This window comes from Chroicocephalus ridibundus, chromosome 1, assembly GCF_963924245.1.
Source record: "Chroicocephalus ridibundus chromosome 1, bChrRid1.1, whole genome shotgun sequence".
In the NCBI taxonomy this organism is placed as follows: domain Eukaryota; kingdom Metazoa; phylum Chordata; class Aves; order Charadriiformes; family Laridae; genus Chroicocephalus; species Chroicocephalus ridibundus.
Window position 1 is genome coordinate 108566526 of NC_086284.1, and position 27858 is coordinate 108594383.

Below are 27858 nucleotides of genomic sequence, written 5' to 3' on the forward strand. Positions count from 1 at the left end.
CAATGGTATGAAACAAAAATGTGTTATTTACATATCCACTCTGTTCTTGACTTTCAAAATGGTAAGAAGATCTCTTTTTCGTGTGTGTTTATGTTTGCATGAGACTAACTACAATAACCACAGCATAGGGAAGACGACATCCTTAAGGAAGGATCTTACATTCTCTACTGCAGATTCAAGTATAATTTCTGCCAAATGAAGACATGATTATATTTGGTAATAAGTATAAAATAAAGCTCCTGTGAAAACTCAGTAAAATATTTTGCATAACTACCACTATGCAGTATGTTTAAAACTCATTAAAGTACGGAATACATCCACAAAACTATTTTAAATATGCATCCCACAATCCAAGCAACTCACACATGTAGGTAACTTTTATGCAGTTTCCAGAGTTGAACTATATCAGTTCTTAAGAAAAGAGTGAATCACCCGAGGAAAATACAACAGGAGACACATTCCTAGTCAAAATCAGAAGCAAATACTAGCAATTCCATTAAGATAGAATAAAATACCTATCATCTTTTTAAGACTAGGCAAATTATAACTTTTTCCCCAAAGAACATCATTATCAGCATAATGAACTGAATCTAATTCTGTAGTTCTCTAATGAGTGTAAATTTGGTCATGCAAGGTAAACAGACCTCTGGTCCTGATCAACTTAAATATTCCAGAATTTGAGCTGTCCCCTGCCAGCTGAAATTACTTGAACCACTATGGGTATTTTTGTGTTAGAATTGTAAGGCTTTTGGCTCAGTGTTTAGCAGGAGTGAAGGATAATTTGCAGTTGTGTACACTGAAGTTCGTATCTGAAAGGATAAAATTCTGGATGCCTCTTGATCTTTTTCCATCTGAAACCAACCAACCAACCAACCAAATGAATCTTAAGAGGAATTTAGCTATGGGCAGTGATTTCTCTTTCATATACTGTTATTGATATAAGTTGAAGGACTATATAGTGGAAAAAGTATGGGATTTCTTTTCTATGATCTAAAGATCACTTAGCGATAGCACAGATTTTGGTATGCTTTCTTAGAAGTTATCACAGAATAGTTTCAGTTGGAAGGGACCTTTAAAAGTCATCTAGTCCAGGTCCCCTGCAATAAGCAGGGACATCTTCAACTAGATCAGGTCGCTCAGAGCCCTGTCCAACGTGACCTTGAATGTTTCCAGTTTTGGGGCATCTATTAACTCTCTGGGCAACCCGTTCAGTGTTTCACCACCCTCATCGTAAAAAATTTCTTCCTTTTATCTAGACTGAATCTGCCCTCTTTTAGTTTAAAACCATTGCCCCTTGTGCTACCACTAGAGGCCCTACTAAAAGTGTGTCCCCATCTTTCCTATAAGCCCCCTTTAAGTACTGAAAAGCTGCAATAAGATCTCCCCAGAGCCTTCTCTTCTCCAGGCTGAACAACCCCAACTCTCTCAGCCTTTCTTCATAGGAAAGGTGCTCCAGCCCTCTGAGCATTTTTGTGGCTCTCCTCTGGACAGGTCCATGTCTTTGCTGGACTGAGGGCTCCAGAGGTGGATGCAGTACTCCAGGTGGGGTCTCATCAGAGCAGATTAGAGGGGCAGAATCACCTCCCTCAACCTGGCCACACTTCTTTTGTTGCAGCCCAAAGTATGGTTGGCCTGCTGGGCTGCGAGTGCATGTTGCCACCTCATGTCCAGCTTTTCATCCACTGGTACCCCCAAGTCCTTTTCAGCAGGGCTGCTCTCAATCCCTTCATCCCCCAGCCTGTATTGATACCGGGGGTTGCCCCGGCCCAGGTGCAGGACCCTGCACTTGGCCTTGTTGAACCTCATGAGGTCCAGATCCCTCATGAGGTCCAGATCCCTCTGGATGGCAGCCCATCACTCAGGCGTGTCAACCACACCACTCAATTTGGTGTCTTCTGCAAACTTGCTGAGGGTGCAATCGATCTTACTGTCTATGTCATTGATGAAGATATTGAAGATATCCCAATAGGGATCATCATCCACATAATCCGTTGACAGACCCTCCACATACAGAGCTTCGTATCTGTTGTACAGAGGCACCTGGGAAGGTGAGGTAGGCAAGGAGGGGGTTCACCTGTTGCCCCGAGTGTGGACTTGCCTCCATTCACTCCTTTCCTTTAAGCTACTGCCTTCTGCCTAGTGCAGGGAGGAAACGTTCCCCTTGAGCTTGTGTCTTTTTCTGGTGGCTGTTCCTGTTTCTGTCTCAAGGAGGACAAAGGATGGTTTCCACCACTCCATCTCTTTCTCAGACTACCACTGCTATCTTTGTTTTCACTGTACTTCAATCAAAACAAGGGATAATTTACCAAAAGTTCAGCCTTTGAATTAAAATAAGTCATTAAAAACCCCAACAAGTGTCAGACATTTAGTCAACTTCATCTTCTTTTCACAGTGTCTATTCCTCTGTTCAGTATGTGACTGTATTCACAAATGATGTTGAAGAATTTCTTAAAAATAAAAGAAAAAAAATCCCAAATATTAAGTGTAAAAATGCCTTTGATGTATTTTGTACTCAGCATATAAAGCTGGTTATCATAAATGAACTTTGCAATACATTGGTCTAAATTAAACAGAATTGGTTTAGTTCCAAAAACATTATTGCAGCTGATAGAGAAGTACACACAGAATTATGAGTACATATTTATCTTCACTGATATGTAAATACTCTTTCAAGTCTATTATGTTTTACCAACCTGTTCAATAAATGACCACCATTTGTCACTGAGGATTTTCTTTTCAAGCTATTTTTGGATAGTTTTATGGAAGGAAATTTCCTTCTGAGAGTTTAGCAGTCCCAGTGTAAATGGCAAAAACAAAGTGATGATGTTGGAGTAGGTACTGAGGTCAGAGATTTATCTTCCAGTTAACTCTTGTCTCCTATCTCTTGCCAATATGTTCCTAGTGCAGTTCTGCAGCTTTTCCTGTCTCTGCATATCTGGCATAAATATTGACTGAAACTATGTCTATGAACATAAGTACAATCAGGACCAAGGCAGGAAAAGAGGTGAGGCTGAGGAGTAGACCTTTGGAGTCACAGACCTCCATGAAATAGTTCATGCTTGTAGATCCTTAGAATGGAGAAAAATTTCAATGTTAAATCTACAGTTTAGGCTCAGTCTTGCCTTGCTGTCCTTGCTTGGGGAAAACTGCAATAGATTTCTTTTACGAAATCACTGGGAGTCCTGGAAAAATAAGGACTGAATTAGGAAACAGGACCACAGCTAGCAAATAAATACATAAATAATAAATGAAAATAATATACATGCATACAAAGCAAAACACTGTTGTGTTTCACACATGTGCTTATGGAAAATATGTTACTGTCTTGGGTTTTTTTTGGTAAAAATCCTTTAGCCGATGCTGCTAAAGATGTGAATGGCAAGTTCTAGGACAGAGATCCAGATTTTAGATCTGCCCATATTTTTGTGGAGGTAAATGGGATTTTGGCAGCAGCAAGGGAAAAGTTACACAGAGAAAGCAATACAAAAATCCTAAAAAAAATTAAATAATATTCTATAACACTGTCTTGGAACACAACATGATTATCTTCTTTATTGCATTATTCTTCAGGGAAAATTAAGTCCTACTTCTTTGATTTTGTTTGTGTGAAAACACAAATGTTTAGAGAAAAAAGGAACAATAACCCTTAACCAGCATCAAAGTGCCAGCCCCCCAAATCCAGATTAGTAAACTGTTAAATTTGATGTTGTAGTCCTTGCCAGTCAACCTTATCCTTACCGATCAACCTTATCCTATTCTCAGCATGACTGGATTCCATGAAACATGTTACAGGATGTAATTTCTGTGAAGCTCAATTATCATCTTCCACATGTCATCATTTGCTCTTGATGTCATTATTCCACACTTTCACTAACTTTCTGTCTATACAGGATGCTTAAAATACATTTAATTAAATAAAGTGGCATGAGAATTCTCAGTACCTAATGACAACATAGAATGTATTTGAATTTTGCTTTTAAATTTCCTGTAATATTACTGTCAAAAGGAAAAAAGATAGAGCATGTCTCATTTCTTTAAGTATTCTTATATGTCACCACCTCTAAATGCTGTCTTCATGTTCTACAGTATACTGTGCAAAATACATAATAGGTATGATTTGGCAAGACAAGTTTGAAATTCATCATCAGAGTGGTATGATGTAGATAATTTGTAAACTGTGTTCACTGCCAGCAGTTGACCTTGTTAACACTTCGTCTCTTTGCTGAGCTGCAGTTCCAGGCATGATGTGGTGAGATCAGAATATCAACTTTCATCAAACATGAAAGTATCCTCCTAGGTGCAAAGACTGAAAGAAAGACTAAAGCAAAAAGGTGAACCGGGCGATCTATCTGAACTTTTAACCCCTTTGCCAGCCCAGAATAGAAGAAAGGAGGGGAAAGGGAAGTGTAAGATGAATAAGACCATGAAAGTCTTAGAGGTAAATCATGGTTTACTTTTTAGGGTCTCTGAATTCAGTCAGCCGTACATTGCTATGTGCAAAATGCACATTAATATTTAAAGCAAAAAATTACTTGAAAAAAATCCAGTTTAGCTGTCTGTCACAACCTCAACATTTACCATTTTAAGATAATAAACTATCTATTCCATCCACATAGTCCTAGACTACTGATGGCCATATGATTTTCTATTTATCTATACAGAAATATTTGAAATAATGGTATTGAGATATCAACAGAAAGAAATAATGCTTTGCTAGTTAGTACCATCTCCCTGCATACTGATATTTCACATGAACCATGACTAAAATAGATCTGGGCAAACCTAGGAATATATGTGCTCACCTCAGGCTCTCAAAGCCATTGGGACAATCTGCCAAGCTCACCTGGTTTGCCAAAGCCTAAACATCTAAAATAAAAGTTGTGGTTGTGACATGAAGTAATTAACTTGCAGTGGCAAGAAACAAAAAAGGCTGCGGTTCTTTTCACATTCTACATGTTACTCACATAGCAATTTAAATGCTTAAGTAATGAAAAAGGAGAAGGTCAACCGTGTGGTATTTCTAAGAGTTGATCACCACAAGTCAGGTGGTGAGCACATCTGATTAAGCTTTCAATATTGAGGCTGATTCAGCAGCTCTGTAGTATAATTTGAGTAAACAGGTATAGTTTTCCTGTCATACAAAATGGCATGGTTGCAAATTGCATGTAAATTCTGGAAAAAATCTTTTTCTATCATCTATAAACCTAATTTCTGAAGAAAGGCAACAGAAATAAAGATAATGGCATTGTGACAGTATGATTGCTTTTTAACCAGCAGTAAATAAATTAAAAAAAGATTAGTTTGATTCTGCTGAAAACCAGCAAAGTAGAAAAATGGAACAAAACATGAAGCAACAACTCATTCCTGCAAAATTTTAAGAGAAAACTATTCAGTAAAATGGTCATTATTTGTAAAATGTAGCCTAGCAGCATACTTTTCTTAATACCATCACCCAACTAGAAACAGTATTTATTTTTCCCTGACAGAGCCATTGTGAAAGTAAGCTATGCCCCAGCATAGTAGTATTTACAATCAAAGTCAGAAGGAAATCCAGGCTCTATTGAAATACATGAAAAATTTTATAGGCTTTAATATGTAAAATATCAATCATTAAGGCTTCCTAATCTACCAATGTAAAGCAACAGAGGTAGTAAAACTAGAAAGAAAGCTGCATTTGACATTTTATAGCTGTAATTATTATGATGGTTTTATCCTCCATCTCCCTGGTTATTTTTCTTTTCCAGCTGATGCTACTTTATGTGCAAAACTTGTAACAGTGAACTACATTTCTTAATTGCTGGGGTTTTTTTCCCCCCAAAAAAAGTCTATTTAGAAGCAAATGCTAAAAATGTCAAACTTTCAGGATACTGAATATTATACATTATACCACTGTAAGACATGCCTAGCATAATGGAGCTCTGACACCCCCAAACTCAGTGTTTCCAGCACCACATAAATACTACACTACATATGGCTTATGTTAAGGATACCAGGTCATTACTATTACTAAAAAATTTGAGTTTTTTTTATTTTCTGCATTCCATATCATTATATAGAATGTCCATATATAGCTCATGCTTTACATGACAACTTCCCATAATTCTTATTCATTACATAGTCACTAAATATACCCTGATTTACCTTTTTATGTTTATAACACCAATACATTTTTTTTTAAAGTGTTCATCAAGTTTTCTGAAGGATTGACTGAAAAATATTAAGCAGAAAAACTTCCAAGGCTGTGTACAACTTCTAAGAAATTTCTTAAGGAACAAATTTTTTCATAACTCCTGATATACCAAAAAGAAAATAATTACCCTGCTGAGCAAAACTATAAAAACACCAGGACAGGTAAAAGAGTCTCCCTATGACTGGATGTGCACATTTCAGCAATGCACCTCCAGCGCTCCTCCTAGTAGGGTTCCAAAGAATTCCTTTTCTTATTTAAAAAAAAAAAAAAAAAAAGGAACCAAAAGTTACAGCTGAAACATTCAAGATCATAAAAAATATACAACTCCTACTTCAAAAAAAAATATTATACAAAGAACAAACATACAGTTGTATTTTTGTATTTGCCTAAACAACAATAGATGGACCTAAAGGTATTCAGAAATTCTGTAACAACCGGTTGTAGAACACCTCAGAGCTTAAATTAATTCAGTCTAGCACCCTGGGTCAAATTCTGCTTTTAAACAACTAAAAGCGCAAATGAAGACAGAAATTCTTTGCTGAAGTATTTCAGTCTTTCGTCATCCTTAGTTTATCAAGAAAATACCAGGGAGAAAAAGGAAAAAAAAACAACTTTCCTAATTCTTCCTTATTTTTACTGCCTGCAAACCATACGTCTCTCCACTGATGTAATGAAAATACACTGTTACAGATGTAGGATGTAATGAGGGCAAAGGAAAAAAAGTTAAACACTCAATTTTTTTCAAATTTCAGAAGGCCCCTTAAATTTAAATCCAAAGAAGATTCATATTCTAACGGAACTGTTTTATTTTACTTTATATTGCAATGTAATTTAGAGAATTAAAATTAACTGCAAACATTCCGTTGGGATAAAATAAAAAGAAAAAAAGTGTGTCGGAACTTAATTTTGATTAAAACAGAAAAAAATATTTAAAGAAAAGGAAACAACTTTTTAACTTACCAGCTTGACCAAGTGTATACTCCTGATATCTTGTTCCTATTCTGTTTGTGGCTGTGCAATTATACCTTCCAAAATCACTGTCAGATGTGGGAGCAATCTTTAAAATGAATACAGTTTGTAAATATTAATTTCTAAGGGAATATTAAAGTTCTTTAACAAAATTAAAAATGTAAATATGCTATCCTTAACCAATATGCAGATGCATTCTTACTTCAGCCTATCTAGTATATTCTCCAAATACAGATCTAAATACACTCTTTTTCATGTTAAACTCCACCTTTTCAAATTCAAATGAGGAAATCAAATAATGGAAAATGGTGACTTTGTTCGTCTTTACAATTCTACTTTTAAAAAAGAAAAAAAATCTAATAAATTTCACATTTTTTTCACAGACGCTATTTGCAGAAACTGATATTTTGACTGAAATAAGCAATCAAAGGTCAGAAAATTGCTGGTTCCTACAGTTGATACAGGAATAATATTTTACTTTCTATTGTCTGCAGGATTCACACTATGCCAGACATTCGGTGGCAGAAAGAAGATGTAAGGGATGTGGCTCAACTGTAAACTCAGTTGAACAAGGATATAAGACAAAACAAATACTAGATACTGCGGAGAGCTAATGCCTTATTGGAATCCAGCTTGCCTGACCAACTTTTCGGGTGACAGAATGGAAAAGTACTCAGACAACCACAGACTGTAATGCATATTTTGTGTTTTTAAGCTATACTTAAAATAAAAAAAACCCAAAACCCTAAAGATGACCTTCAAACAACAGTAAGACTGTGTCTCTTTTAAAGTATATCCTCTACTAGGTTACTTGAGGTTACTTGATTGGACTCTAGCAAAAAAACATATTATTTTTTCTCAGTGCACTGTACACCTCTTGCTTGGGATCTGAAGTTGGTCCCCCATTCTGATTAGAGCTTCTCAACCTTTTTTCCTATGGCAACTGAGAAGCTTATAGTCAGGCATAAGCCTGATACTAGACAGAAATGGAAAAAACTAAATTCTTCCACAGCTGTGCAAGAAGACAGTATGTCGTCTTTGCAGCAGGTGAGAGCAGAGCTGGAGACACTGGTTACACTTTTTTTCCTGAAATAATTAATTAAGGACCATGATTGCTATATGCTATTGTTGAGTAGTTAACTGTTTAGTCAAGTTAATAAAGTAAATGGATAATTAAGGTGCATTCTTTGTCTTCTGCCTTTCTCAGGTTTTGTTCTTACATGTACCTTTTAGATAACAGAAAGGAGCTTAGTTTTCCAATGCCTCCATGAGGAAACGGTTGTTATCAAAGCTAATTGCAGTTTATTATCAGTTTTCTGCCTTGTTCTTGACTGAAGCCACACAAGTCTTTTTGTATATACCAAGCACCTACCAAGTAGTCACTTTAATTTTTATTATTTACCTGATGGGTTAGTTTTGTATTTATTTATGTACTTATTTACTTGCAAGAAACGCAGGTAACATTTTTGTTCACTGCAATGTTCACAGCTTTCCACTGAGTGCAACCAATGCAAATGAGGTTTATTTTCTAACTGCTCACAAGAAATGTGGAGATAAATAAGTTCATAAATAGTTGTGGGCTTTTTTTTAGAAAGAGTTTTACTTATTAAATTGTAAGTCTTATCCTTAAATGCACTCTATAGTACTTTCAATGGAGCTATACAGAGGAAGAAATTGATTAATGTCACCATGTTGATTTCCATTTTAAGCCTTACCTCTAGAATCAGCTTTCTTCCTGTACTGTAGGTCTTCAGATGTGTTGTATTTCTTACAGGTAAAACTAATTTTCCTCTTCTCCACTGAACTGAGGCAGACGGATTTGCTAGTACTTCACAGCTTATATTGATGGGATTGCCTTCCCAAGAGTAATATATAGTCTGATTTGACACAAATGTTGGGGCATCTGGAAAAAGGAAGTAATACACAAATATATTAAGTGTTTTAGTAAAACAAACCATATACCCCTATCCAAGCATTCATGTTCACACAGAAATTTCAATTGATTGCTACATCAATTTATTATGGACCAAGAAAATATCAGTATTCAACCTTGAGTTTCTTGAGCGTTTATTTTGGTAGCTTTCTCCTCTCCTGAAACTTTCAGCCAAAATTCAGCCCTTATTTTTGTAAGAAAGCAAGTGATTTCATCAAAATAAGTAAAGTATATCTTCTTATGAATTTATTTACTGGACACAGGAGCTCATATTTTTTTTCCAAATGTTTTGGTAAGTAATTCTAGTGCCATAGACCTTTAAAAAAGAAATATTTCATCATCTAAACATAATGCAAAATAGACTATCAAAGAGTTGTCAGGATGTGACACCTCACACTAGTGGAGCTCGATGAAGGAAAAAGCAAAGTGCATACACCTGTTTTATGGTTAAGTATGATCAGGAATTTCAGAATACCAAGTCAGAGCCTTGGCTTTTCCTCTGGAAATGAAGTTAGTGGTGGGAGCCACTTGAAGGAAAACCGCATGAACTGCCTTCTGCCTGGCTGACAGTTTTTGCACCTAATGTGTTCAACATATGGATCAGAAATCTCATCAGAGTGTTCACGAGGCACAAAATGTGGTTCTTTCACAACAACTTTTAGATAGGCACTGTCTTCCAATGCACAGTTTCTCAGAATAAGTTCACTCCATTAATGAACACTGGCATGAATGTGGAAGATCGAAAGATATTCTGTCTGAACCTGACTAACTTTCATTCCCAGGTAACATCCTGTGGTTTGGTGCTCTCTGTTGATTTAAATACACATGTGACAAGCTCATATCCTATTTAAAAAGTCTAACAAGTGAAAAAGTAGCATACACTTCTACACTGCAGGTACAAGCATTTAGGAGAATAGGGACTTTCAGCTCAGACTGCTCTCTTCTATATACTATATACTCTATATACTCTTCCCTATACTATATGTTTTATTTTAAAAGAATAGTTGAGTTATGGACTGCCATCTACACATGACTACAGATACTAACAGATAGTTTTAACATCATAAAACACAAATAGGACTAAAAGTCCATCAAATAAAGATATATCCCAAAATCAACAACTCCCAAAGGTAAAAAATTCCTAAACAAAAAGAGCTTCACATTTTCCCTCTCAAAAAATGTGTCTAAAAAGGCTTTGCAGCCATTTCCCCAGCAGTCAAAAGCTCCAATATAGCAAAGAGAAGAGGATGCAGGATGACTGTGCTAATGGTTTGATTCAGACGAATTGTCTTAAGTCAGGTGATTTTTGATTTCCTCGTTAGGAACAGATTAAGATACCTGGAGTGATGTTTCAAACAAAGAAAGTAACTCTGGAAAACATTTTTTACAGTACAAATGAAAGTTATTTTACATTTCTTACAAAATTAAATGAGTTGGAAGGGAATAACTGGTTTATAAACAGATTTTGTTTAGTCATGTATGCTCTTCATCACTAACTGTAGTATATTATGCTCAAATGGTTACAGAATCAGTATTTATCAAACAGAAACACAAAAATATATGTTTAATATAAAATACAGCATGAAAAAATATCAAACCTTAAAGCCAAGGCTTTGGAAACATGAGGTTGACTATTCTATATGTCTACAAAATCTGTTTTCTAGAATAACTAAGGAGCAAATTAAGTTAATAAACAGAACATTTATCAAGAAATTCTATCAACTGAGAATGAAGTATGACCAAGTAGAACTGAGAAGGTGGACTTTCTCATATGTTAACATATGTTAAGGATACTTAAATGCAATATATGTACTGTATAACAAGAAAAAAGCTACCATGCAGTTACAAGAGAGTTAAAACCATTAAGAAATAAAAATACGCTCTGCTTAGTTCATGTGTAACTCAGCATTAAAACAATTAAAAACAATTCAAGGTGTAAATGAACTGTTCTTTTTAAGCTTTTGTACATAAAGTACTACCAGTTCAGACAATATACTGGACTTCTAAATATCTAAATACAGAACTAGGAGCCTGAATACACCCTTTTTTAAAAAAAAAAAACAAAACAGCAACCTGCAGAAAAGTACAAAAGCTATCACCACCCTCATCGCAAAAAAGTTATTCTTTATATCTAGTCTGAAACAACCCTCTTTTAGTTTAAAACCACTACCCCTACTATTGACCTATCACTATAGGCCACTGTATAAAGTCTTTCTCCATCTTTCCTATAAGCCCGTGTTAGGTATTGAAAGACTGCAATAAAGTCTCCCCAGAGTCTTCTCTTCTCCAGGCTGAACAACCCCAACCCTCTCAGCCTTTCTCCATAGCAGAGGTGTTCCATCAGTCTGATCATTTTTTGTGGCCCTCCTCTGGACCTGCTCTAACAGGTCCATGTCTTGTCTTCTGCTGGGGACGCCAGAGCTGGACACAGTACTCCAGGGGGGTCTCATCAGAGTGGACTAGAAGGGCAGAATTGCCTCCCTCAACCTGCTGGCCACACTCCTTTTGATGCAGCCTGGGATATGATAAAGTTCATAAGTACTGTTATAAGCTTGAACAGTGAAAGATGGAGTATTATTTTTGAGAGATGAGGCAATCCAAACAAAAAAAGATAACTAGAAGGAACAAAGACTATATCACAAAGGTACAAAATGAAACAAAACTATTACATGAAAGTGGGATTCTATAAGCAATTATAACTTTAAAACGGCATTTTAGAATAGTGAATATTGTGGCACCAACACCAGCTAAACTCAAGCTGTTCATTTTCCCAAACAAGAAAGAAACTGCCACGTCACCAGTCCAATTAGGAGAAGTGCTTCTGGATAACCTACATAAGAAGCCTATGTAAGAGAAACAAACTCGACCTGAAAACTGTCTCTAGCATTCAGATATCCTTATTAGGTATAATGTCCAAGAACAGTGATTCAAGACAGACTAATATATCATCTGTCTCATCCAGAAGGTAATTCAATTAACGACTTCAAAGACCCAGCTCTGGTGTATGTTCGGCATTATACACAAAATTGGATATGGCAAATTATCTGATTCAGCACATGTGTCGAGACAGCTGTAATAGCAAAATAGTGTACAGAATCAGATTTGCACTTCTTAATTTAAGAACACAGGTTTTCAAAATTTTGGCTATTTTTTTCTCAAATAATTCATTTTCCTGGATGATACAATGAAAATATGGGACAGACTGTCAGGTCTAAGATGCTGGGAGATTTTGTGTAGTATATTATTGGAAGCCTCTCTCTTAGATGGTTAACACTGGCATAAGTTTCCTATCATCAAAGACTTCAACAAACCACATTCTCTAGCAAATCTTGTACTTTCCTTCCCATCCATCCTGTATAAGTACCTTAATTTTTTTGTAACTCAGCCACAATATGGTTAGCAGCCTTCTATCTTTCTTTTGCATTTTTTCACACATACCTGTTTTGAAATATTTTATATTATTTTACATTTTATATAATATATATAATATTTTGGAGTTAATAATTTTCCTTGTAGATAAAGTAGAATAACCTCCCCAGACAGGTGCAATAACTGTCACATAGTCCTTGTAGCAAGAAATAATAATAGAGAGACTTAATAAATGAGTCCAGGTGATTAGATTTTATTGTCTAATGATCCTTAAAAGGAAGACAGGAACTACAGAGCTTCAGGTTTACTTACTTACACAGTTTTACTGCTACTATCATGACTACGTGGCTGCAAGGAAAAACGTGCAAGATCTGCATGTGAAGTTTTCAAATAGAAAAGCAAATGAAACTTATTATATACTAGGTTTTAAATTGCCATGATTATTAGCTAAAACCAGAGTTTTTTTCAGAATCCAGCTCATCTTTTCAAAAGTTTGAGATCAGCAGTTTTGTAGAGGTACATGTTTGTTTCGCAGCACGTGACAGGAAACACCATTCTCAGTAATGTTTCCTTTTCCCCCGCCCCATTCTCTTGGTTCCTTTCAAAACACACTACAATAAATCATTGATATTGAGTAGCATGACAGACTACCTATTTATTGTACAGTTTATGTAAGAGCAAGAGTCGCCTCTTACTGGCAACTAGTACTTCTCCCTGATAACCCTGGCCGTGATATTCTTTTTAATATCCAAACACCACACTAATTCTCCATTTCCATGAACTTGGAAAAAAAATAGTCATCATGAAGATAAGGTATCTTTCTGCTAGATGCAAAACATGTTGTTGATAATGGCACCTTCAACCTTAACAAACACTGGGCAACGAATGCTTGCATAATTTTGGTATTTGGTGCTGCCAGAGTCATAGAAATTCAATGTATCTATTTTTCTTTGAATTCCACTTGACATTAAGGAATTGTACTTGGTTGATCAATTTAAAAAAAACCAAAAAAACCCAACAACAATAAGCCCACCACAAAACCAACAAAATCCCCAAGAAATATTAGTTTTATAGTAATATCTATTGTGAATGGATAACCCTGTCTAAAATTATCAAAACCTGTCTAAAATAGGAGAAGAAATTATAAAAAAAAAATACAGCTAGGTATGTCAATAGTGATGTTTAAAAGAAACTGTCAGCATATATCTATCGGTCATTTTTTATGTTAGTAAATCGCTGAGAACACTGGCCATCAGAACTAGAACAGAAAGACTACCCCTATAGATCTCTCACACTGGCAGTAATTTTTATTTTAGTAATAAAATGATCATGTGTTGCCAATTACTGACACTTTGTGTTTGGATGGCACCAGTCTGTAGCAAAATTTCAATTGTTACACGTATTCCAGGACAGAATTACTGGAATAATTTAAGATGTCCAGACTTCTTACATCATATATTATAGCCAAAAGTGAAAATGTCTTTCTCAAACTAGGATGCTAAACCCCATTTCTCTTCCTACCCTACTTGTCACATTTTCAGAACAAAATCCAGCTTCATATCTTTACCTTCTATACTTTCCTACCTGTCATTCTTACCTCCACAACATGCCTCCTATTGATATCTTCCCTCCATTCCCTAATTTCTCTCTCTCTCTCTCTCTCTCTCCCTCCCTCTCTTATATTCCCAAATCATAATTGTTATTCCTCTTGGAGCAGGGACTCTCGCCCGCAATACCTCTTTACTTAATTTTTACATGCAGTGCTGTCCAGAAAACAATAAAAAAAAAAATCTCTAAGAGATTTTAAGGAACATACTAAAAATCTAAGCAGCGTCACTGAAATCACCCTGTATATCCAACTCCATTTCCAACACATAGTCCCCCTAAATCCATACCTTATATCTCTCAGACCACCAGCACACTGCGCTCAAACTCACACAGTATGTCCCTCTTTTGCTCTACGCTGCTCCCAGCGTGTATGGCATCAGCAGCTCAGAGGCAGGCTCTGAGGCGCAGAAGGACCTGGCCTCAGATGTTGCAGCCAAAGCTACGTGCCTCAGGTTTACTGTAAACAATACCGAAGGTCTCTCTTTCAAGCATGTGTTAACCTAGTGACTTCAGTACGCTCTGACATAACTGAAGATTATTTAAAGACTATTTAAATACTTCAAGTATGCCAGGCATTCTGCAGTTAAGGGAAGTTAATTGAGAAAAATTAATTGAGGTTACAAATCTCAATTTAAGATTTTTTTTTTTGTTCAAATTTCAAAGTTTTAAAGTCATACTTATCATACCACCTAATTATTTTCTTCATTATTCCCAGATAATTCTCTTCTGCTCTGCTGGACCTATCTTGGAGGTATAGAGAAGGACAACAGCCATATTTTTTAAGAAATCATATATGTCAACCACTCATGTGGATGATCTTGTACAAAGATATACCATTTTACTGAATGCAATGTGATTACAGGAGTTGATTATATCCCAAAGCACTAGTCTTTGTATACAGTGAGGAAGTAGGCATTTTTGGACCATCCAACATATCTAATAACTGCAGTATCAATATTGATACTTGGGAGTTTTAATTGAAATAGAGTGCAGTGAAAACTGTTAATTGCAGCTACAAAAGACTGTAAGTTAGGATGCTTCCTGGGCAGCATATGGAAAAACAGAGACCTTTCCAAAGAACATGGCTTAATATATTTTCTCCAGTAACAGGAGTATTCTCCAAAGGAATTCGCGCTTGGTGATACCGAGCAGAGAGACCGGCCTCTTACACAGTGTGTGCACCTAGGAGTACACAATTAAGTGCTGTGAATACTTCTGACTGTGGTAATGACAATTTGAACACAATGAAAGGAAAACTTTAAAGGCGAGCAGAGAGCCACTTTTAAGGATCATATACTGCTGATTATTACTGGCGTGTTTAAATCCTTTCCAACTTGAGTAATGCCATCAGTGCATCCTAACTAAGAACAATGCTATGAAGAAATGACGATCCAGCATATTGAACATGTCAAAATTATGATTTTTCATTCTCTAATGCTAATCATTGTAGTGAATGATTTGTGGAACCCAAGAAATAATGTGTTCTCTCATCAGAATTCTTCTTCTTTTAGTCAGGCCTGTATTGTGCTTTTTAAGATTCCTTTATGTCCTTAACATTTATCTTTCAGAAAAATTATGTCTCAGCTAAAAAGACAAAAAATACCATACAGAAGGGTAAACATCTGCATAGGAAAACTTTGAAAGGCACCTGATATGTACGAATCAAGTTGCAATTCACTGGCACTTGTACATTTAACTTCCTCAGGTGCTTCTGAAAATCTCATCTTAGAGTATCTCCTGTTTTATCTATTTTTTCATCTATTTCTATCATGGTTTTTATTAAAAAAAGAAATAACTATTTCTTTATCTATGATAAATATATAGATAATCACTATAGACCCATCTTAAAACCCCATACCTAGTATACATCATATATGCCATCACACAGGAACTTTTCGATCCATTACTTCTGTTATTATTTATTATTGTTATTATTATTATTATCCAATACACAATAGGCTTCATATGTGTAATCAGATTTTGAAAATTAATGAAACCCATTAGTAAATAATATTTATAATGGTATCTTTCTTTTCCATGTAATTTTGATTTATTTTTCATACTTAATATGAGGAAAACTAAACATAACTAAATTCAAAGATGACTTTGTAGGAAGAAATCCTTATAATTGTCTCCGGGTTCCCTACAATTCATGTCTGTCTAGCATTCACTTCAGATAAAAGGCAGGGTTAACTGTGACCAATTGGTATCAAACCTGATAATCTCTTCCTGTCCTGGAGAACTGCTCTTATCATCAAAAGCAACCCCAACAGAGAACAAGGATAAAGTACAGAAGCTCTGTGCAATCCTACTGTCAGTTTAAGTCTCTGATAGGGGTCAGTAAATAAAAGGATGAGACAGTGACACCAGGGCACTCTGTGTCTCCATCAGGGCTGTTTAACTGCACTGACATTTAAGGATGTGATGGGAGCATGCTCCTCTCCTGACTACACAAACTGTCAAACGTAGTAAAACTTACAAGGAAAACTGCTGTAGTTTTGTTATTAACTTTCAGAATGACATAGGTGCATTGATTAGTCCTAGCTAGGAACTGTGGAACAATATAAACAATTAAGTCTTGCTTATTTATTTATATTTTAATTTTAAAATAGTTATTGAGCTTTATACTACAATATTATTAAAAATAATAAATATTCTGCTAAAATGGGTCACTAGTGACTATGAAAAGAGACAGCCTAAAAAAAAATTATTCTCAAAACCAAAACAAATGAAGTGAAAGTTAAAATATTTTGAATAGTTTCATGCAATTTGGTAAATGTGTATTTGGAAAAAAAAAAAAAAGTGAAACCCCCTGATCTCAACATTTGTAATTACAATTAACATGCTGAAAAAGTATCACTTGGAAAATAATACAATAAGAGTCAAATAAATTATTCAATACTGTCTGCAGAATCTCATAACAATTCCCTCCCTTTTCCCATTTTGCTACGAGAATACAAATTAGTTGTTTAGTTTTTCAACCTGTACCTTTTGCTGAAAGTCTCTAGCCTGCAACTTACAAAGTGAAATAACTGGAATGAAGGATAACTATTACACCTGCTTTATAAAAGAACATATTTTTAGTGTTTACCGAGGCATAAATTCAGACTTAAAACAATATGCTATTCCATTTTCTCACACACTATATTTGATTGTTCCCACACATATTCCAAATTAAGTCTGCCTTGCCATAATGAGAATATGTTACTTTGAAATTCTTAGAATCTGCTCTAAAACGTTCACCCTGAAAGGTGTCTTAGACTATAATGTATTGTATCTAACCAGAAATTTTGTTATGCCCTTTAATATGAATTCTGTGCTGCTAATACATTATTAAATTTCAGTTGCCCATGTTTAATGAAGTGTGGTGCGTCCTATATCTCTCTTCTGAATACAAAAGGTATTAATATTTAATTTTAAAACATAATGGCTACATAACCTTAATCAAACAACAGATTTCATATTGCTATGTGTAGAGTAGAACAGGAATTAAACACAAATTTTACAGGAACTTCAGTGAACTTGCATTTTTATATAGTAAAATATTTTTTTCCTTTATATACATATAAAATGAATAATTATCAGTGCACCAGTGCACTCATTAAAAACCAAATACAGTAAATTAATATGTTCCCAAACAAATAATAATATTTTACAGTTTCAAATCCCTTCATATGTCTATTCATTGAAGAATAGCTATGTTAAAGCTATTAATAAATATTGTATTTATTTCTTAGGTCTTCTGGGCTGGCAAATCTCTCCATTCCTAACATCCAATTACAACTTTGACCATTTCTCATTTTCCTTTCAGATTTATTTCCTACATCATAATGCATTGCTTGCCTGCCAAAAAGATGGAACACACACCTGTATACAGAAGTCACTTTCAAAACTCCTCAGGAAAGCACTCAGCTTATAGTCTGAAGCTGTTACTTATCTTTCTGTGCCATAGAGCCCATTCTAACTTCTATCTTCTCACTGGAAAGACTTCTTCCGTTCAGAGTCTCAATCTCAAACGGCTCACTCAAGCTATATTGCAAATATATCTAGAAAATCTCTAGCAAAATAGAACACTGATGAAATGTAAAAGAAGGATTTTTGTTTGTTTGTTTGTTTGTTTTCATTTTTTGAAGATATGAATTTGAAGAAGTTTGAAAAGACAATTTTCCAATTAATTTTTGTATATTTTATATTTCAAATTTCTATCCTGTGTCTGGCTTCTATCAGAAGAGAAGAGCATCAGACTCTTCTCTAAGCAAAAATAATCTCCTTTTCTCCTGGAAAAAATTCAAGAGCTTTGAATAAGCAGCCTATCCATAAAGCAGCCTGTCTAAAAGAGACTGTCACAAACTTGTGGACTCCAGGAGGGGTTATAAAGAGGACTAGAGACTTGCTGGGAATTAGTAAAACAGACAACTAGGAAAAAAACAGAGGACTGCTGAATCTTAGAAGGTTAAGCTCAAGACTTGAGCTGTGGCTCAAATCAATCCTTACCTTATCCCACTGAGTACTTTCAATGCACAGCAGCCTCTAGTAGCCTGAAGACTTGAAGTTACTAAGCTTAGCCTTAAGTAAGTGGGTAATACCACTGGAATATGATCTCAGATGAAACCCTGTCCTGCTTAAATCACCGACAAGGGTCTTGTCAACTTTAGAAAAGACAGGATTCCTCCACAGAATTCAGTATCACTAACTACAGAAGGACATGCTTTCATAAACAAGTTTAAACATGAATTACCAGGAAAAACTGACCTTCCATTAAGAATGTACTTTTTTTTTTTCTTTTAAAACAAATTTAAAAGAGAAAACAAAATATTAGAACTTACATTCAATATCAAGGTACATGCTCTTTTGGTGCCCACCAATTCTACTTGCAGCTTCACAGTCATATCTCCCTGAATCTGACAACTTCACATCTTTAATATGCAGTGACGATTTTCCATGCTGCCCTTTGACTTCTATACGGCCATCTGGGCTCTGTTTACATTGATTCAGGAAAAAGAAAGGTTTTTTATATATATATATATGTATATATGTATATTTATCTATGTTTTATATATTAAACACCATTGATAAGTATGACTGAAAGCATCTCTTCACCTACGGTGAAGTAATTACTGACAGCTAAGCAACTTCTAAATTTGTCAAATAAATTAAAAATAATATAGAAAAAGATGGTCTCTTTCTAGGCACTACAATCAAGGGAATAAGTACATGCTTAAAGGAACATTGTCAAGGAAAAACATAAAATGTATGCACTTATGACTGGAATAGTGAACTGCATATTCAAAACCTGTTTATGATCTCACTCCTTTTGTTATGATGCTGCAGTTAATCAAAACATATACACGTTAAATCATAGTATCTTAGGTTACCATTAGCATTATCTCTCTTGTCCTTAAAAATATAACTGTGAAATTGAAGCGAAATACCCCCCAAACAAAACCAAAACACAAATCCAGTCATAGATTTATTTTCATTATTCACATTTTCTTGTCAGAAGCTCATAATTGTTAAAAAACATGATCTATAAATACAACTGGAATTTCGGGATTTCATTTCCGTATCATTGCATGGAAAAAGGCAAGGGAAAAAATGAATGCTGGCTTCTGATTTTCTAGAACATAGATTTTATATTTAGCAACTTCATAAAAATCTTTATCCATAACACCTCCCCACCCACTCCCCAAAACCTATTTGAATTTCAAGAGTATATACTATTAGGGAAAACTAAATAAAAAAATAAAAAAAATCCACTGCTTGACACTTCAGCCTTCATGGAGTAGTATACCTGAGGAAAAAGAAGTTCTTTTTAATCTGGTTCTGCTCTTGTATTGTAGCTTTGTGAAACTTGCTTTTTTCATTGTTTCACTTTTTTTCATTTGAGGACAACAAAAAGCCGATAAAAAATACCGATATTTACCTACTTTCATTATCGAGGAAGGCAGAAAAGGGAGGGAAACCCAGTAACTATTTCACTTCATCACATTTAAACTTGATATATACTTTAATGTGCTTTTTACTATAAATACTCACCACATGGTAGCTGATATTTAAGTGACTGAGCTTTTAACTCTGTACAATTGTTTCTTCACTGAATACAGGAAAAATACACACAATTTAGATCTTGAGACATTTGACAAGAATGAGCCATATAAAGCATTCTATGTATCATAATTTCTATGGAAAGAAAAGTATTCTGATCCCACATCAGAATCCAAGAACACCAAATATTTTTTCCTGTGAAAACCTCACAGCATGGATACATAAATTAAAGCTATGAAATTCTAATGCAAGATCAATGGTAAAACCTAGTAACTAAGACCACTTAGTTACCTCTTACGTCATTTCTAGTGCTGAAAATTCTATTTTCATTATACCTTTAAAAAAGGAAAGAGAAAAACTATGAAGTTACTAGTAAACATGTTATAGTACTCAAGTCATGTTTTTTGGAGGAATTTCTTGGGATAATTAAAATGCAATTTCTTTAAAACAAAACATTAAATAGTTTTTAAATTTATGATGTGTATATATATATTACAAGTACTTTGTATGGCATAGTTAATAATAGTATTATTTACATATGGATTATTTGCTTCTTTTTTAAAACGCCAAGTATGTAATACAATGGTAAATCTACGTTATTCCTACCTAAAATGGACATACACTGCAGCAATTTTATTTCTGATTTTACCTTGATTACAAATACTTAAATAAGAAGTCACATTTGAAACCTGTAACTACGAATCACAGATACAGTGTAAATACTGTATTAGTGATTCATTAACAGCTGCCCTCCTAAAGCACTATGGTACCTCTATACAGTAGAGAGTAGTAGTAGAAAACAGGTATTTTGAGAAAAATATTTTCTTTGTCCTTCCTATTGTGTATCACAAACCTACAAATTTTTTCTTGGTACTTTCTCCGTGCACAATGGAGAGTGTCTTTCTGTGAAATTATATTGACCTAGAGCTGTAATGACATGTTCACTGAAGTTCTTTCACCATGATTTTCTGAATTAGATCAGAGATTATTCAGCTAGCTCAATTTTCTGTTTCCAGAAATAGGTTATTAGGAGCATATATGAAAAAGAGAAAAAAAAAATTGAATTAAAAATATATATTCCAAACGGTAATTCTTCACTCTCTGAAAAACAAGCATGTACTAGTTGTATCTTCTGTGCAGTATGGGCAACAGGACTCCTGTAAAAAAGAGTTAAATTATTTATAATCCTCACTAAAGTCACTAACATTATTTTTACAGAAGTATAAAGTTTGCAGTGATATTTTGAATTTGATAAAAAAGTAAAATTTTATCAGTTCAATACTCATCCCAAATATTATAATTCACTATATAACTCACTATATATTTCACTATAATTAATTCCATACATTCCAGAGCATGGTGCTAACTGATGTTTAAAAAAAAATAAAAAGGTAATGAAAATAAGCACAAAGATCCCTAAAATTAAATAGCTTTTGCAGTAACATCTCAATCTTGGTTTTGGTTTATCTAATGATTTTCTAATACTGCTGGGGAAAAATTACTTTGATATGTACACATTTGGTTTGTACTCAAAATAACTTTCCAATGTTCTCATATACGAGAAAAAAATATTTTAATCAAATACGTATGATGTAATATATCTTAGGTTTATAGTTCGCGTGAAAAACAACCTAATAAATCCTCTGAATGATAGGAGATTTTTGCATGACCACATCATCTATTCTCATAATCAAATATTTAGTAAGAAAGAGAGGGATCTACTAGGTTAAGCAAAGTCCATAAAACCAAATAAAACACTAACAATTGTAGGCAAGAAAATTTGTCCCAAATGACCATAAAAATATGTATTTACTAAAGCTACTTTCTACTTTTTCAAAATTCTCTTAAAATTATTACAATAGTCTTTTTGAAATTGCTTATAATGTAAAATACATAATAAGGTCTTTTCTGCTGCGTTGCTCTGAATGGTTTTTGTCCTGTGGCTTCTTCATGAACAGTTTAAGAAGTCCTGTTCCCTGGTCCTATTCTGCAGCTGGATTCGTGTACAATTTCATTATTTTTTCTGCAAAAAATGGTGCAATAGCTGATTAAAAATGTCCTCTCTGGCTGACATTTCTGAACATAGAAACATGTGAAAGAATACAAGACTGCAAATACAGACCAAGAAAAGTCCATCAATCAATCAATCAATAAATAAATAAAAATATTTTGAAGCAGTTGCCTATGTCTAGAGAGGATTCCCAGAATATGCTGGAGAAATACACACGGAAATGAAAAGTGCTAGATAGTATAATGAATTTTCACAAGGACTTCAAAAATACTAGTGTGGCTGTATTATATTGTCCTACGGTATAAACCAGTTAATAGAGATCTGTGTAAGTCAAGAACATATTATGGCAGAAAAATTACAGTAACAGTGCAGTCATGCTGAAGCACAGCTACGCACTAACATTAGGAACCCAGCAGAGACACAGAAGTTGACTATGGCAAAGAGCAATGAAGAAGCTGGCACAAAAATCCAATATGCCGCTTTAGCCTGAAGCAAAAATTGAAACCATGCTAGTTATATTTTCCCATTCTCGTAAATTAAAATCTTATCAAAATCAGAATATACCAACAAAGCAGAAGTCTGCATTCACGCTGATCCATAAGGTCAGTCATCTTCTTTAACTTTGAACAGCAAATACACAATGTCAAAGAGGGGCAGCCCTAACCTTGGAGTCTGCAACCACCAGAACTATATAATCCTTAGTCAAATCTTTCTGAGGCTTATTTTCCTCCTGCGCTAAGTATGGAGAGAACACCTTAGTGCCATGTCTGGCACTGTAACACACCAAAACAGGAAGAGGAAGAGGCAGCACACATGGGAACATGAAGTACTCTGCACCTGCCCAGTAGTCCTCAGTAGAAATGCCCACCGGGAAAAAAGCATTAGAGCTGCTGCTGGTGACAAATCAAAATACAGATATAATCTCTATAAATTTATAATATCAGTAACTCTCAAGTCTGTCTGAAACCTACTAAATTGGAATTATCTTTTGTTTTCCTTTCAAATATATAGTGGGAGAGATGTAAAATACGTACGATGGTGTTTTTTGCTAGATTGAATAAGTGCCCACACTTTTATTTCTTAGTATTAATAAAGAGTATAAAAAGTAGACAAACAGAAACCTCAACAACCAGAAGAGTCTCTGTGGTTCAGTGTTTATGATTTCTGTTTATTCACTGAATTACTCCATATCACTGTGGAGCATGAATAATCAGTGAGGTCTGAAAACATAAGTGGTCAACACAGTTCTACACAGATATACATATTTCTTCATCAAGATCAGTGAGCAAGTATGTTAACAAGTGTTTACACTCTAAGAGATTGGAAGAATAATTTCAACAAACAAACCATTGTGTGTCCTGAAAATGATAAAGACAGAAAAGGTCTTTAGAAGTTATCTTTTTACAGCATTTTGGTAATCATAGTAAAATGTTAAGAAATCAAAATATTTTTCATCATTAATCAGAGAATTTCATAGAATTCATAAATAAAAGCAGGGTTTGGGCGGTTTTTGTGGTGGTCCCTTCCCGGCCCCCCAACCTCAACACCAGCATAAAGCTAAAACACAAGTGACAAATCTTCAGCAGAGACTTTGATAGGTACAGCTGACTTTGTGAATTTATCTACATAAAAACCGCATTCCCTAAATTAAGAATTTAACATTTCACAGGAAAACACCTTTTATTTTGAATACTGATAGCAGTTGAGTTCTCTGTCATTGTCAAAGAAAACACAACTGTTCTATATATGTCTCCAACTAAAATCAACCATAACAATAACTCTGAAGTATCAAAAAGTGCCTTCTGAAAAAAAAAAACCAACAAAAAACCAAAACCAAACAAAACACCAAAGGATGAGAACTTTCTGCAACTGCAATATTCTTATTCAGGTCTGTAGCTTAACACAAATGAATTCTACAATAATCATAAAATCTCATTGCTTGAGATTAATTCTACAGATTCTGTAAAAATGAATGTATATTTTTTTTACTTTGATAAAATTCTCATTGTACTATATATACTATTCTACTACTTGACTTTTTCTTTCATGCTTTTGTTTCCCGAACTTCTCACATGATTTGTAGTTCCACATGTGAATATTCCCAAAGTCCTGACTGGCTGATGATGACCTGAATGATCAATGCACAGCTCCAAAACCATATTCCAGAGGTCCCAAGGCAGTACCATAACGATGATAACAGTGTATTTCAAGGGTTCCACATGCAGAGGAGGTATGCAGTTTTCAGGATATGATTGCTAGGGAGAATAGGGATGTGATGAGAGTACAACATCCACAAAGAGAAAGAACAGCTTCTGGGACAGAATAACTTATTCAGGTACCATGGAGCATTCAATCCGCACAATTCCATTGCCATTGTAGTTCAAAAAGTGTAATTTTTCAGAAGGGGAGAATTAGCTGATTATGATGCTTAGAAATTGTCATCCTTTTTCAATTGCAGAAAGCTGTACTTGAGGAGAGGTGGATGGTGTGATTAGTGGTTGAGTTTGATTTATCAAGCATTTATCCAACTCCCATTGAGGAACTGTAGCACCAAATGAGATGAAGTTGTATGGCTGCCAAAATGTGCATTTTGAGTTGGCTGAAAGCAAAAGTGGAAGGTGAGAACAGATGCAGAAATTGGTAACTTGTTTGTAGCTGGATTTTGATAATTCTTGGATGGTTAGAGCAGCTGTGACTTTGTGTTGATTATCTTCCCTCCTACAGAGTTTACCATTTGGCTGACAAAGTACTCCTTCATCCCTTCAAGTCCAAGTGCAAGACTGCAAGCAAAACATCCCTACGTTTAAAATCTAGACAAGTTGAAATACCTCTATTTGTTTTTCTTCTAATGTTCAAAGCTTATTTGTGATCTAAGTGCCATTACTGTCTATGGTTACACCACTGCAGGTCAGTTTTGCCTGTCAGATATTTACCAAATAAATCTTCTGACATCTTTTGTACTTTAGTACTAATTTGGACGTGCATTACATGTGTTAACAGAAAAGATGAAGAAACAGTGGCTTAGAATCGAGACTGTTGTTTCTTTTGGAAAACACGGTGCAACATACCCAAGAACAGCAATTGTGAGAACATATAACTTGAGTAAAAACTGCAGGATGTTTTAAAGTTCCTCCAAAGGAGCTGCTGCAGATGGATAAAGTAGAAGATCCTCACATCAGGGGAAGCAGGGAGGAAGGAAGGAAAAAAAAAAAGAAAAAAGAAAAAAGAAAAAAGAAAAAAGAACCTGCTTTAAATTTTATGCCTAGCTCTTCCTTCTTCAGATCAAATTGTCAAAAATTGCCATCTCATTATGTTGTCTTGGTCATGTTGTGAGCACGCATCACTGAATTTTCAAGGAGAAAACATACCAATTAACAGAATCATCTTTGGAATTTCATGAATAACAATATTTTTAGGAAGCTTTCTGATTTTGGGTTGTGTCGATACCCGCATGAGAGGAAAATTTCAGATCACATACTTCAGGCTGGAGTTTCTTATATGTGAGATTTAAGCAGATCATAATTGCTTATAAAACTGTTCCTTGAAGCAGCATGAAAGATAAGAACTTCTGCAACCTGACATGCTGATACTAAATGATGGCAAAATTCCAGAAGTCTATTAAATGTAAGTGACCAGCAATTCCTAGTCTGAAAATCTACCTTTGGTGATGAGAAAGGGCTGTTGGTCACAACAGCCATCATCGTGTAGAAGCTGATGGAAGCTCCCTTCTGGATTATGGATGGTATATTCACAATATTTCCCATTCTCTTCAGGTAAATGTATTCTATCCATGCACCTGTTGGAGACAGCAGAAAATTCCAGAGTATTGCTACGTGCATATGCCTTAATGTCCAGTGAATCAGAATAATGCTACAGCAGTGTCTTGGACTTCAGTGATTTTTATAGCAGACTTTGCGATTCTTTTAGAACTGCAGCTCATTAAATATATATGTCAGCACACTGCAAACTCCTGAATTTGTTAGGATATTTTTTTTTTTCCACAGGGAAGAAATTATTGAAGAACCTATTGTTTGTAGATCTATAATGTAACACCAAGGAAGTCACAAAAAAACTAAATCTTGAAGAAAAAATATCGCTGTTTTGATTTTCTGTTCATCTGCAGACATGGCAGTTACTTTTAAAGAATTCAGATTGGAAATAGTAGTGGGTTCTATGCAGGTTGTAAACAGCATGTACAATCTCAGGAAAAATGTATTCTTGAAAGCTTCGTATAACTTTTAGAAATTATGAACTGATATTTGATTCATTCATGCTGGCATTTCTTTCAAACTTAAGTTGTTACATAACGAGATGATACGGGATATCCAATACACCAAAACCACTTACTAAGACATGAAACAGAAAACTGAACTTCTTTCCTTGATTGGTTTTTACTCACAAAAGAGAATGAAAGAAAAATAATAAAGAGAGAAAATATGATGATTATCCACTCAAGATTACTTCCTCTAAAGATGCAAATCACAAGAAAGAAATGGTTGATGGTTATTAACGGCAAAAATATTATCATCGTATGAAAAAAGCCTGTAAAGGAAAAGAAACATTAGTGTTGGCCATAAAACATAACAATATATAACACTCATAACCACAAATGAGTGTTTATAACATAAAAACTACACCTGTAATAATTACATATGTATTCTGCAATTAGAAATTCTGATTCACTCATAAACACTGTATTTAATGGTTTTATTCCTAAGCATTTTGCTGATCTGAATCTACTCCAACACTGTTATGATGTCATTAACACGGGTGACTCAGATGGATTCAGATCAGCAAAATTCTCAGGAATAAGACCATTAAGTACAACGTTATTATTCGGTACAGACCTCATGTAAACCAGCCACAAAAAATAATGATTTTGCTATACAATTACATCTTATTTTAGACAATCAAATCTTATTGTAACTTGATTCTTTGGATAAATGAGAATGGGATACAGGTGATTATACCTCAGCTTTGTAAATCTTTAAAATGGTTGCAAAGCATTTGTAACCAGCTCAAACTAGATTCACAAGGTCTCCCTGCAAAGGATGAGTAAGGGAAGACTAGCATAAGCATAGGGCTCCAAACACATATCATATAGGATCTAGGACTGCTCACACTAACTGTGGTTTGCCATAATTTATTCTTCAGTGATTACTCAATCTCTGAGCATATGAACAAGAATAATCACTGTTAAATATATACAGCACCAGTAGCAACAAGTATGGTTACTCTGACTAGGAACCTCAACTTGGTCCTGTTTCTGTTCAGCTCAGTTCAAATCTGAAGTAAATATTACTTCAGCTGTTGAAATAACTAGTACAGTGAAACTCTACCACTGTACTACACCAAACTGTCCATACAGAATGAGTTACAAAGCTGTGAAAGACCAAGGAAACATCAGGCACTAGGATCCCAGCTTTCCTTGAGGCAGGAATTGTAGCCCAGTAAGTATGATCCTCCTATTCCTAGTAAAGGCTCTGCACTGTTCCAGCAGTGCAGGGTCTTAGGACTTGCAAGGGGTTGCTTTGGTCTGAGGCGATTTCAGTTTGCTTTATGATTGCAAGTCCCTCGTCATCATGTAACTACCAGAATTTGTTTCTGCTTAGCTCGGTGCTAAGTACTGTGTATGGCAAAGGTCTAACTAACAAACATTATCTCTTTATCTTAATTGGGACTGGAGGTGGCAGTTCCATAACTTTAATAACTAACAAGTGAAAACACAGTAAA

At 34.9% G+C, this 27858-nt stretch overlaps 1 protein-coding gene across 2 annotated transcripts in view; it reads right to left on the reverse strand.

Moving 5' to 3' along the window:
- The window catches only part of NCAM2 (neural cell adhesion molecule 2), a 303009-nt gene that overhangs the window by 72969 nt on the left and 202182 nt on the right, over positions 1–27858 (reverse strand). For both annotated transcript variants that reach the window (XM_063347313.1, XM_063347322.1), the window contains exons 9-11: positions 18896–19046; positions 8875–9062; positions 7151–7247 (exon numbers count right to left, since the gene is read on the reverse strand). In XM_063347313.1, coding sequence (XP_063203383.1) covers positions 7151–7247; positions 8875–9062; positions 18896–19046 — 436 coding nt within the window. The remainder of the gene's footprint in view (positions 1–7150; positions 7248–8874; positions 9063–18895; positions 19047–27858) is intronic.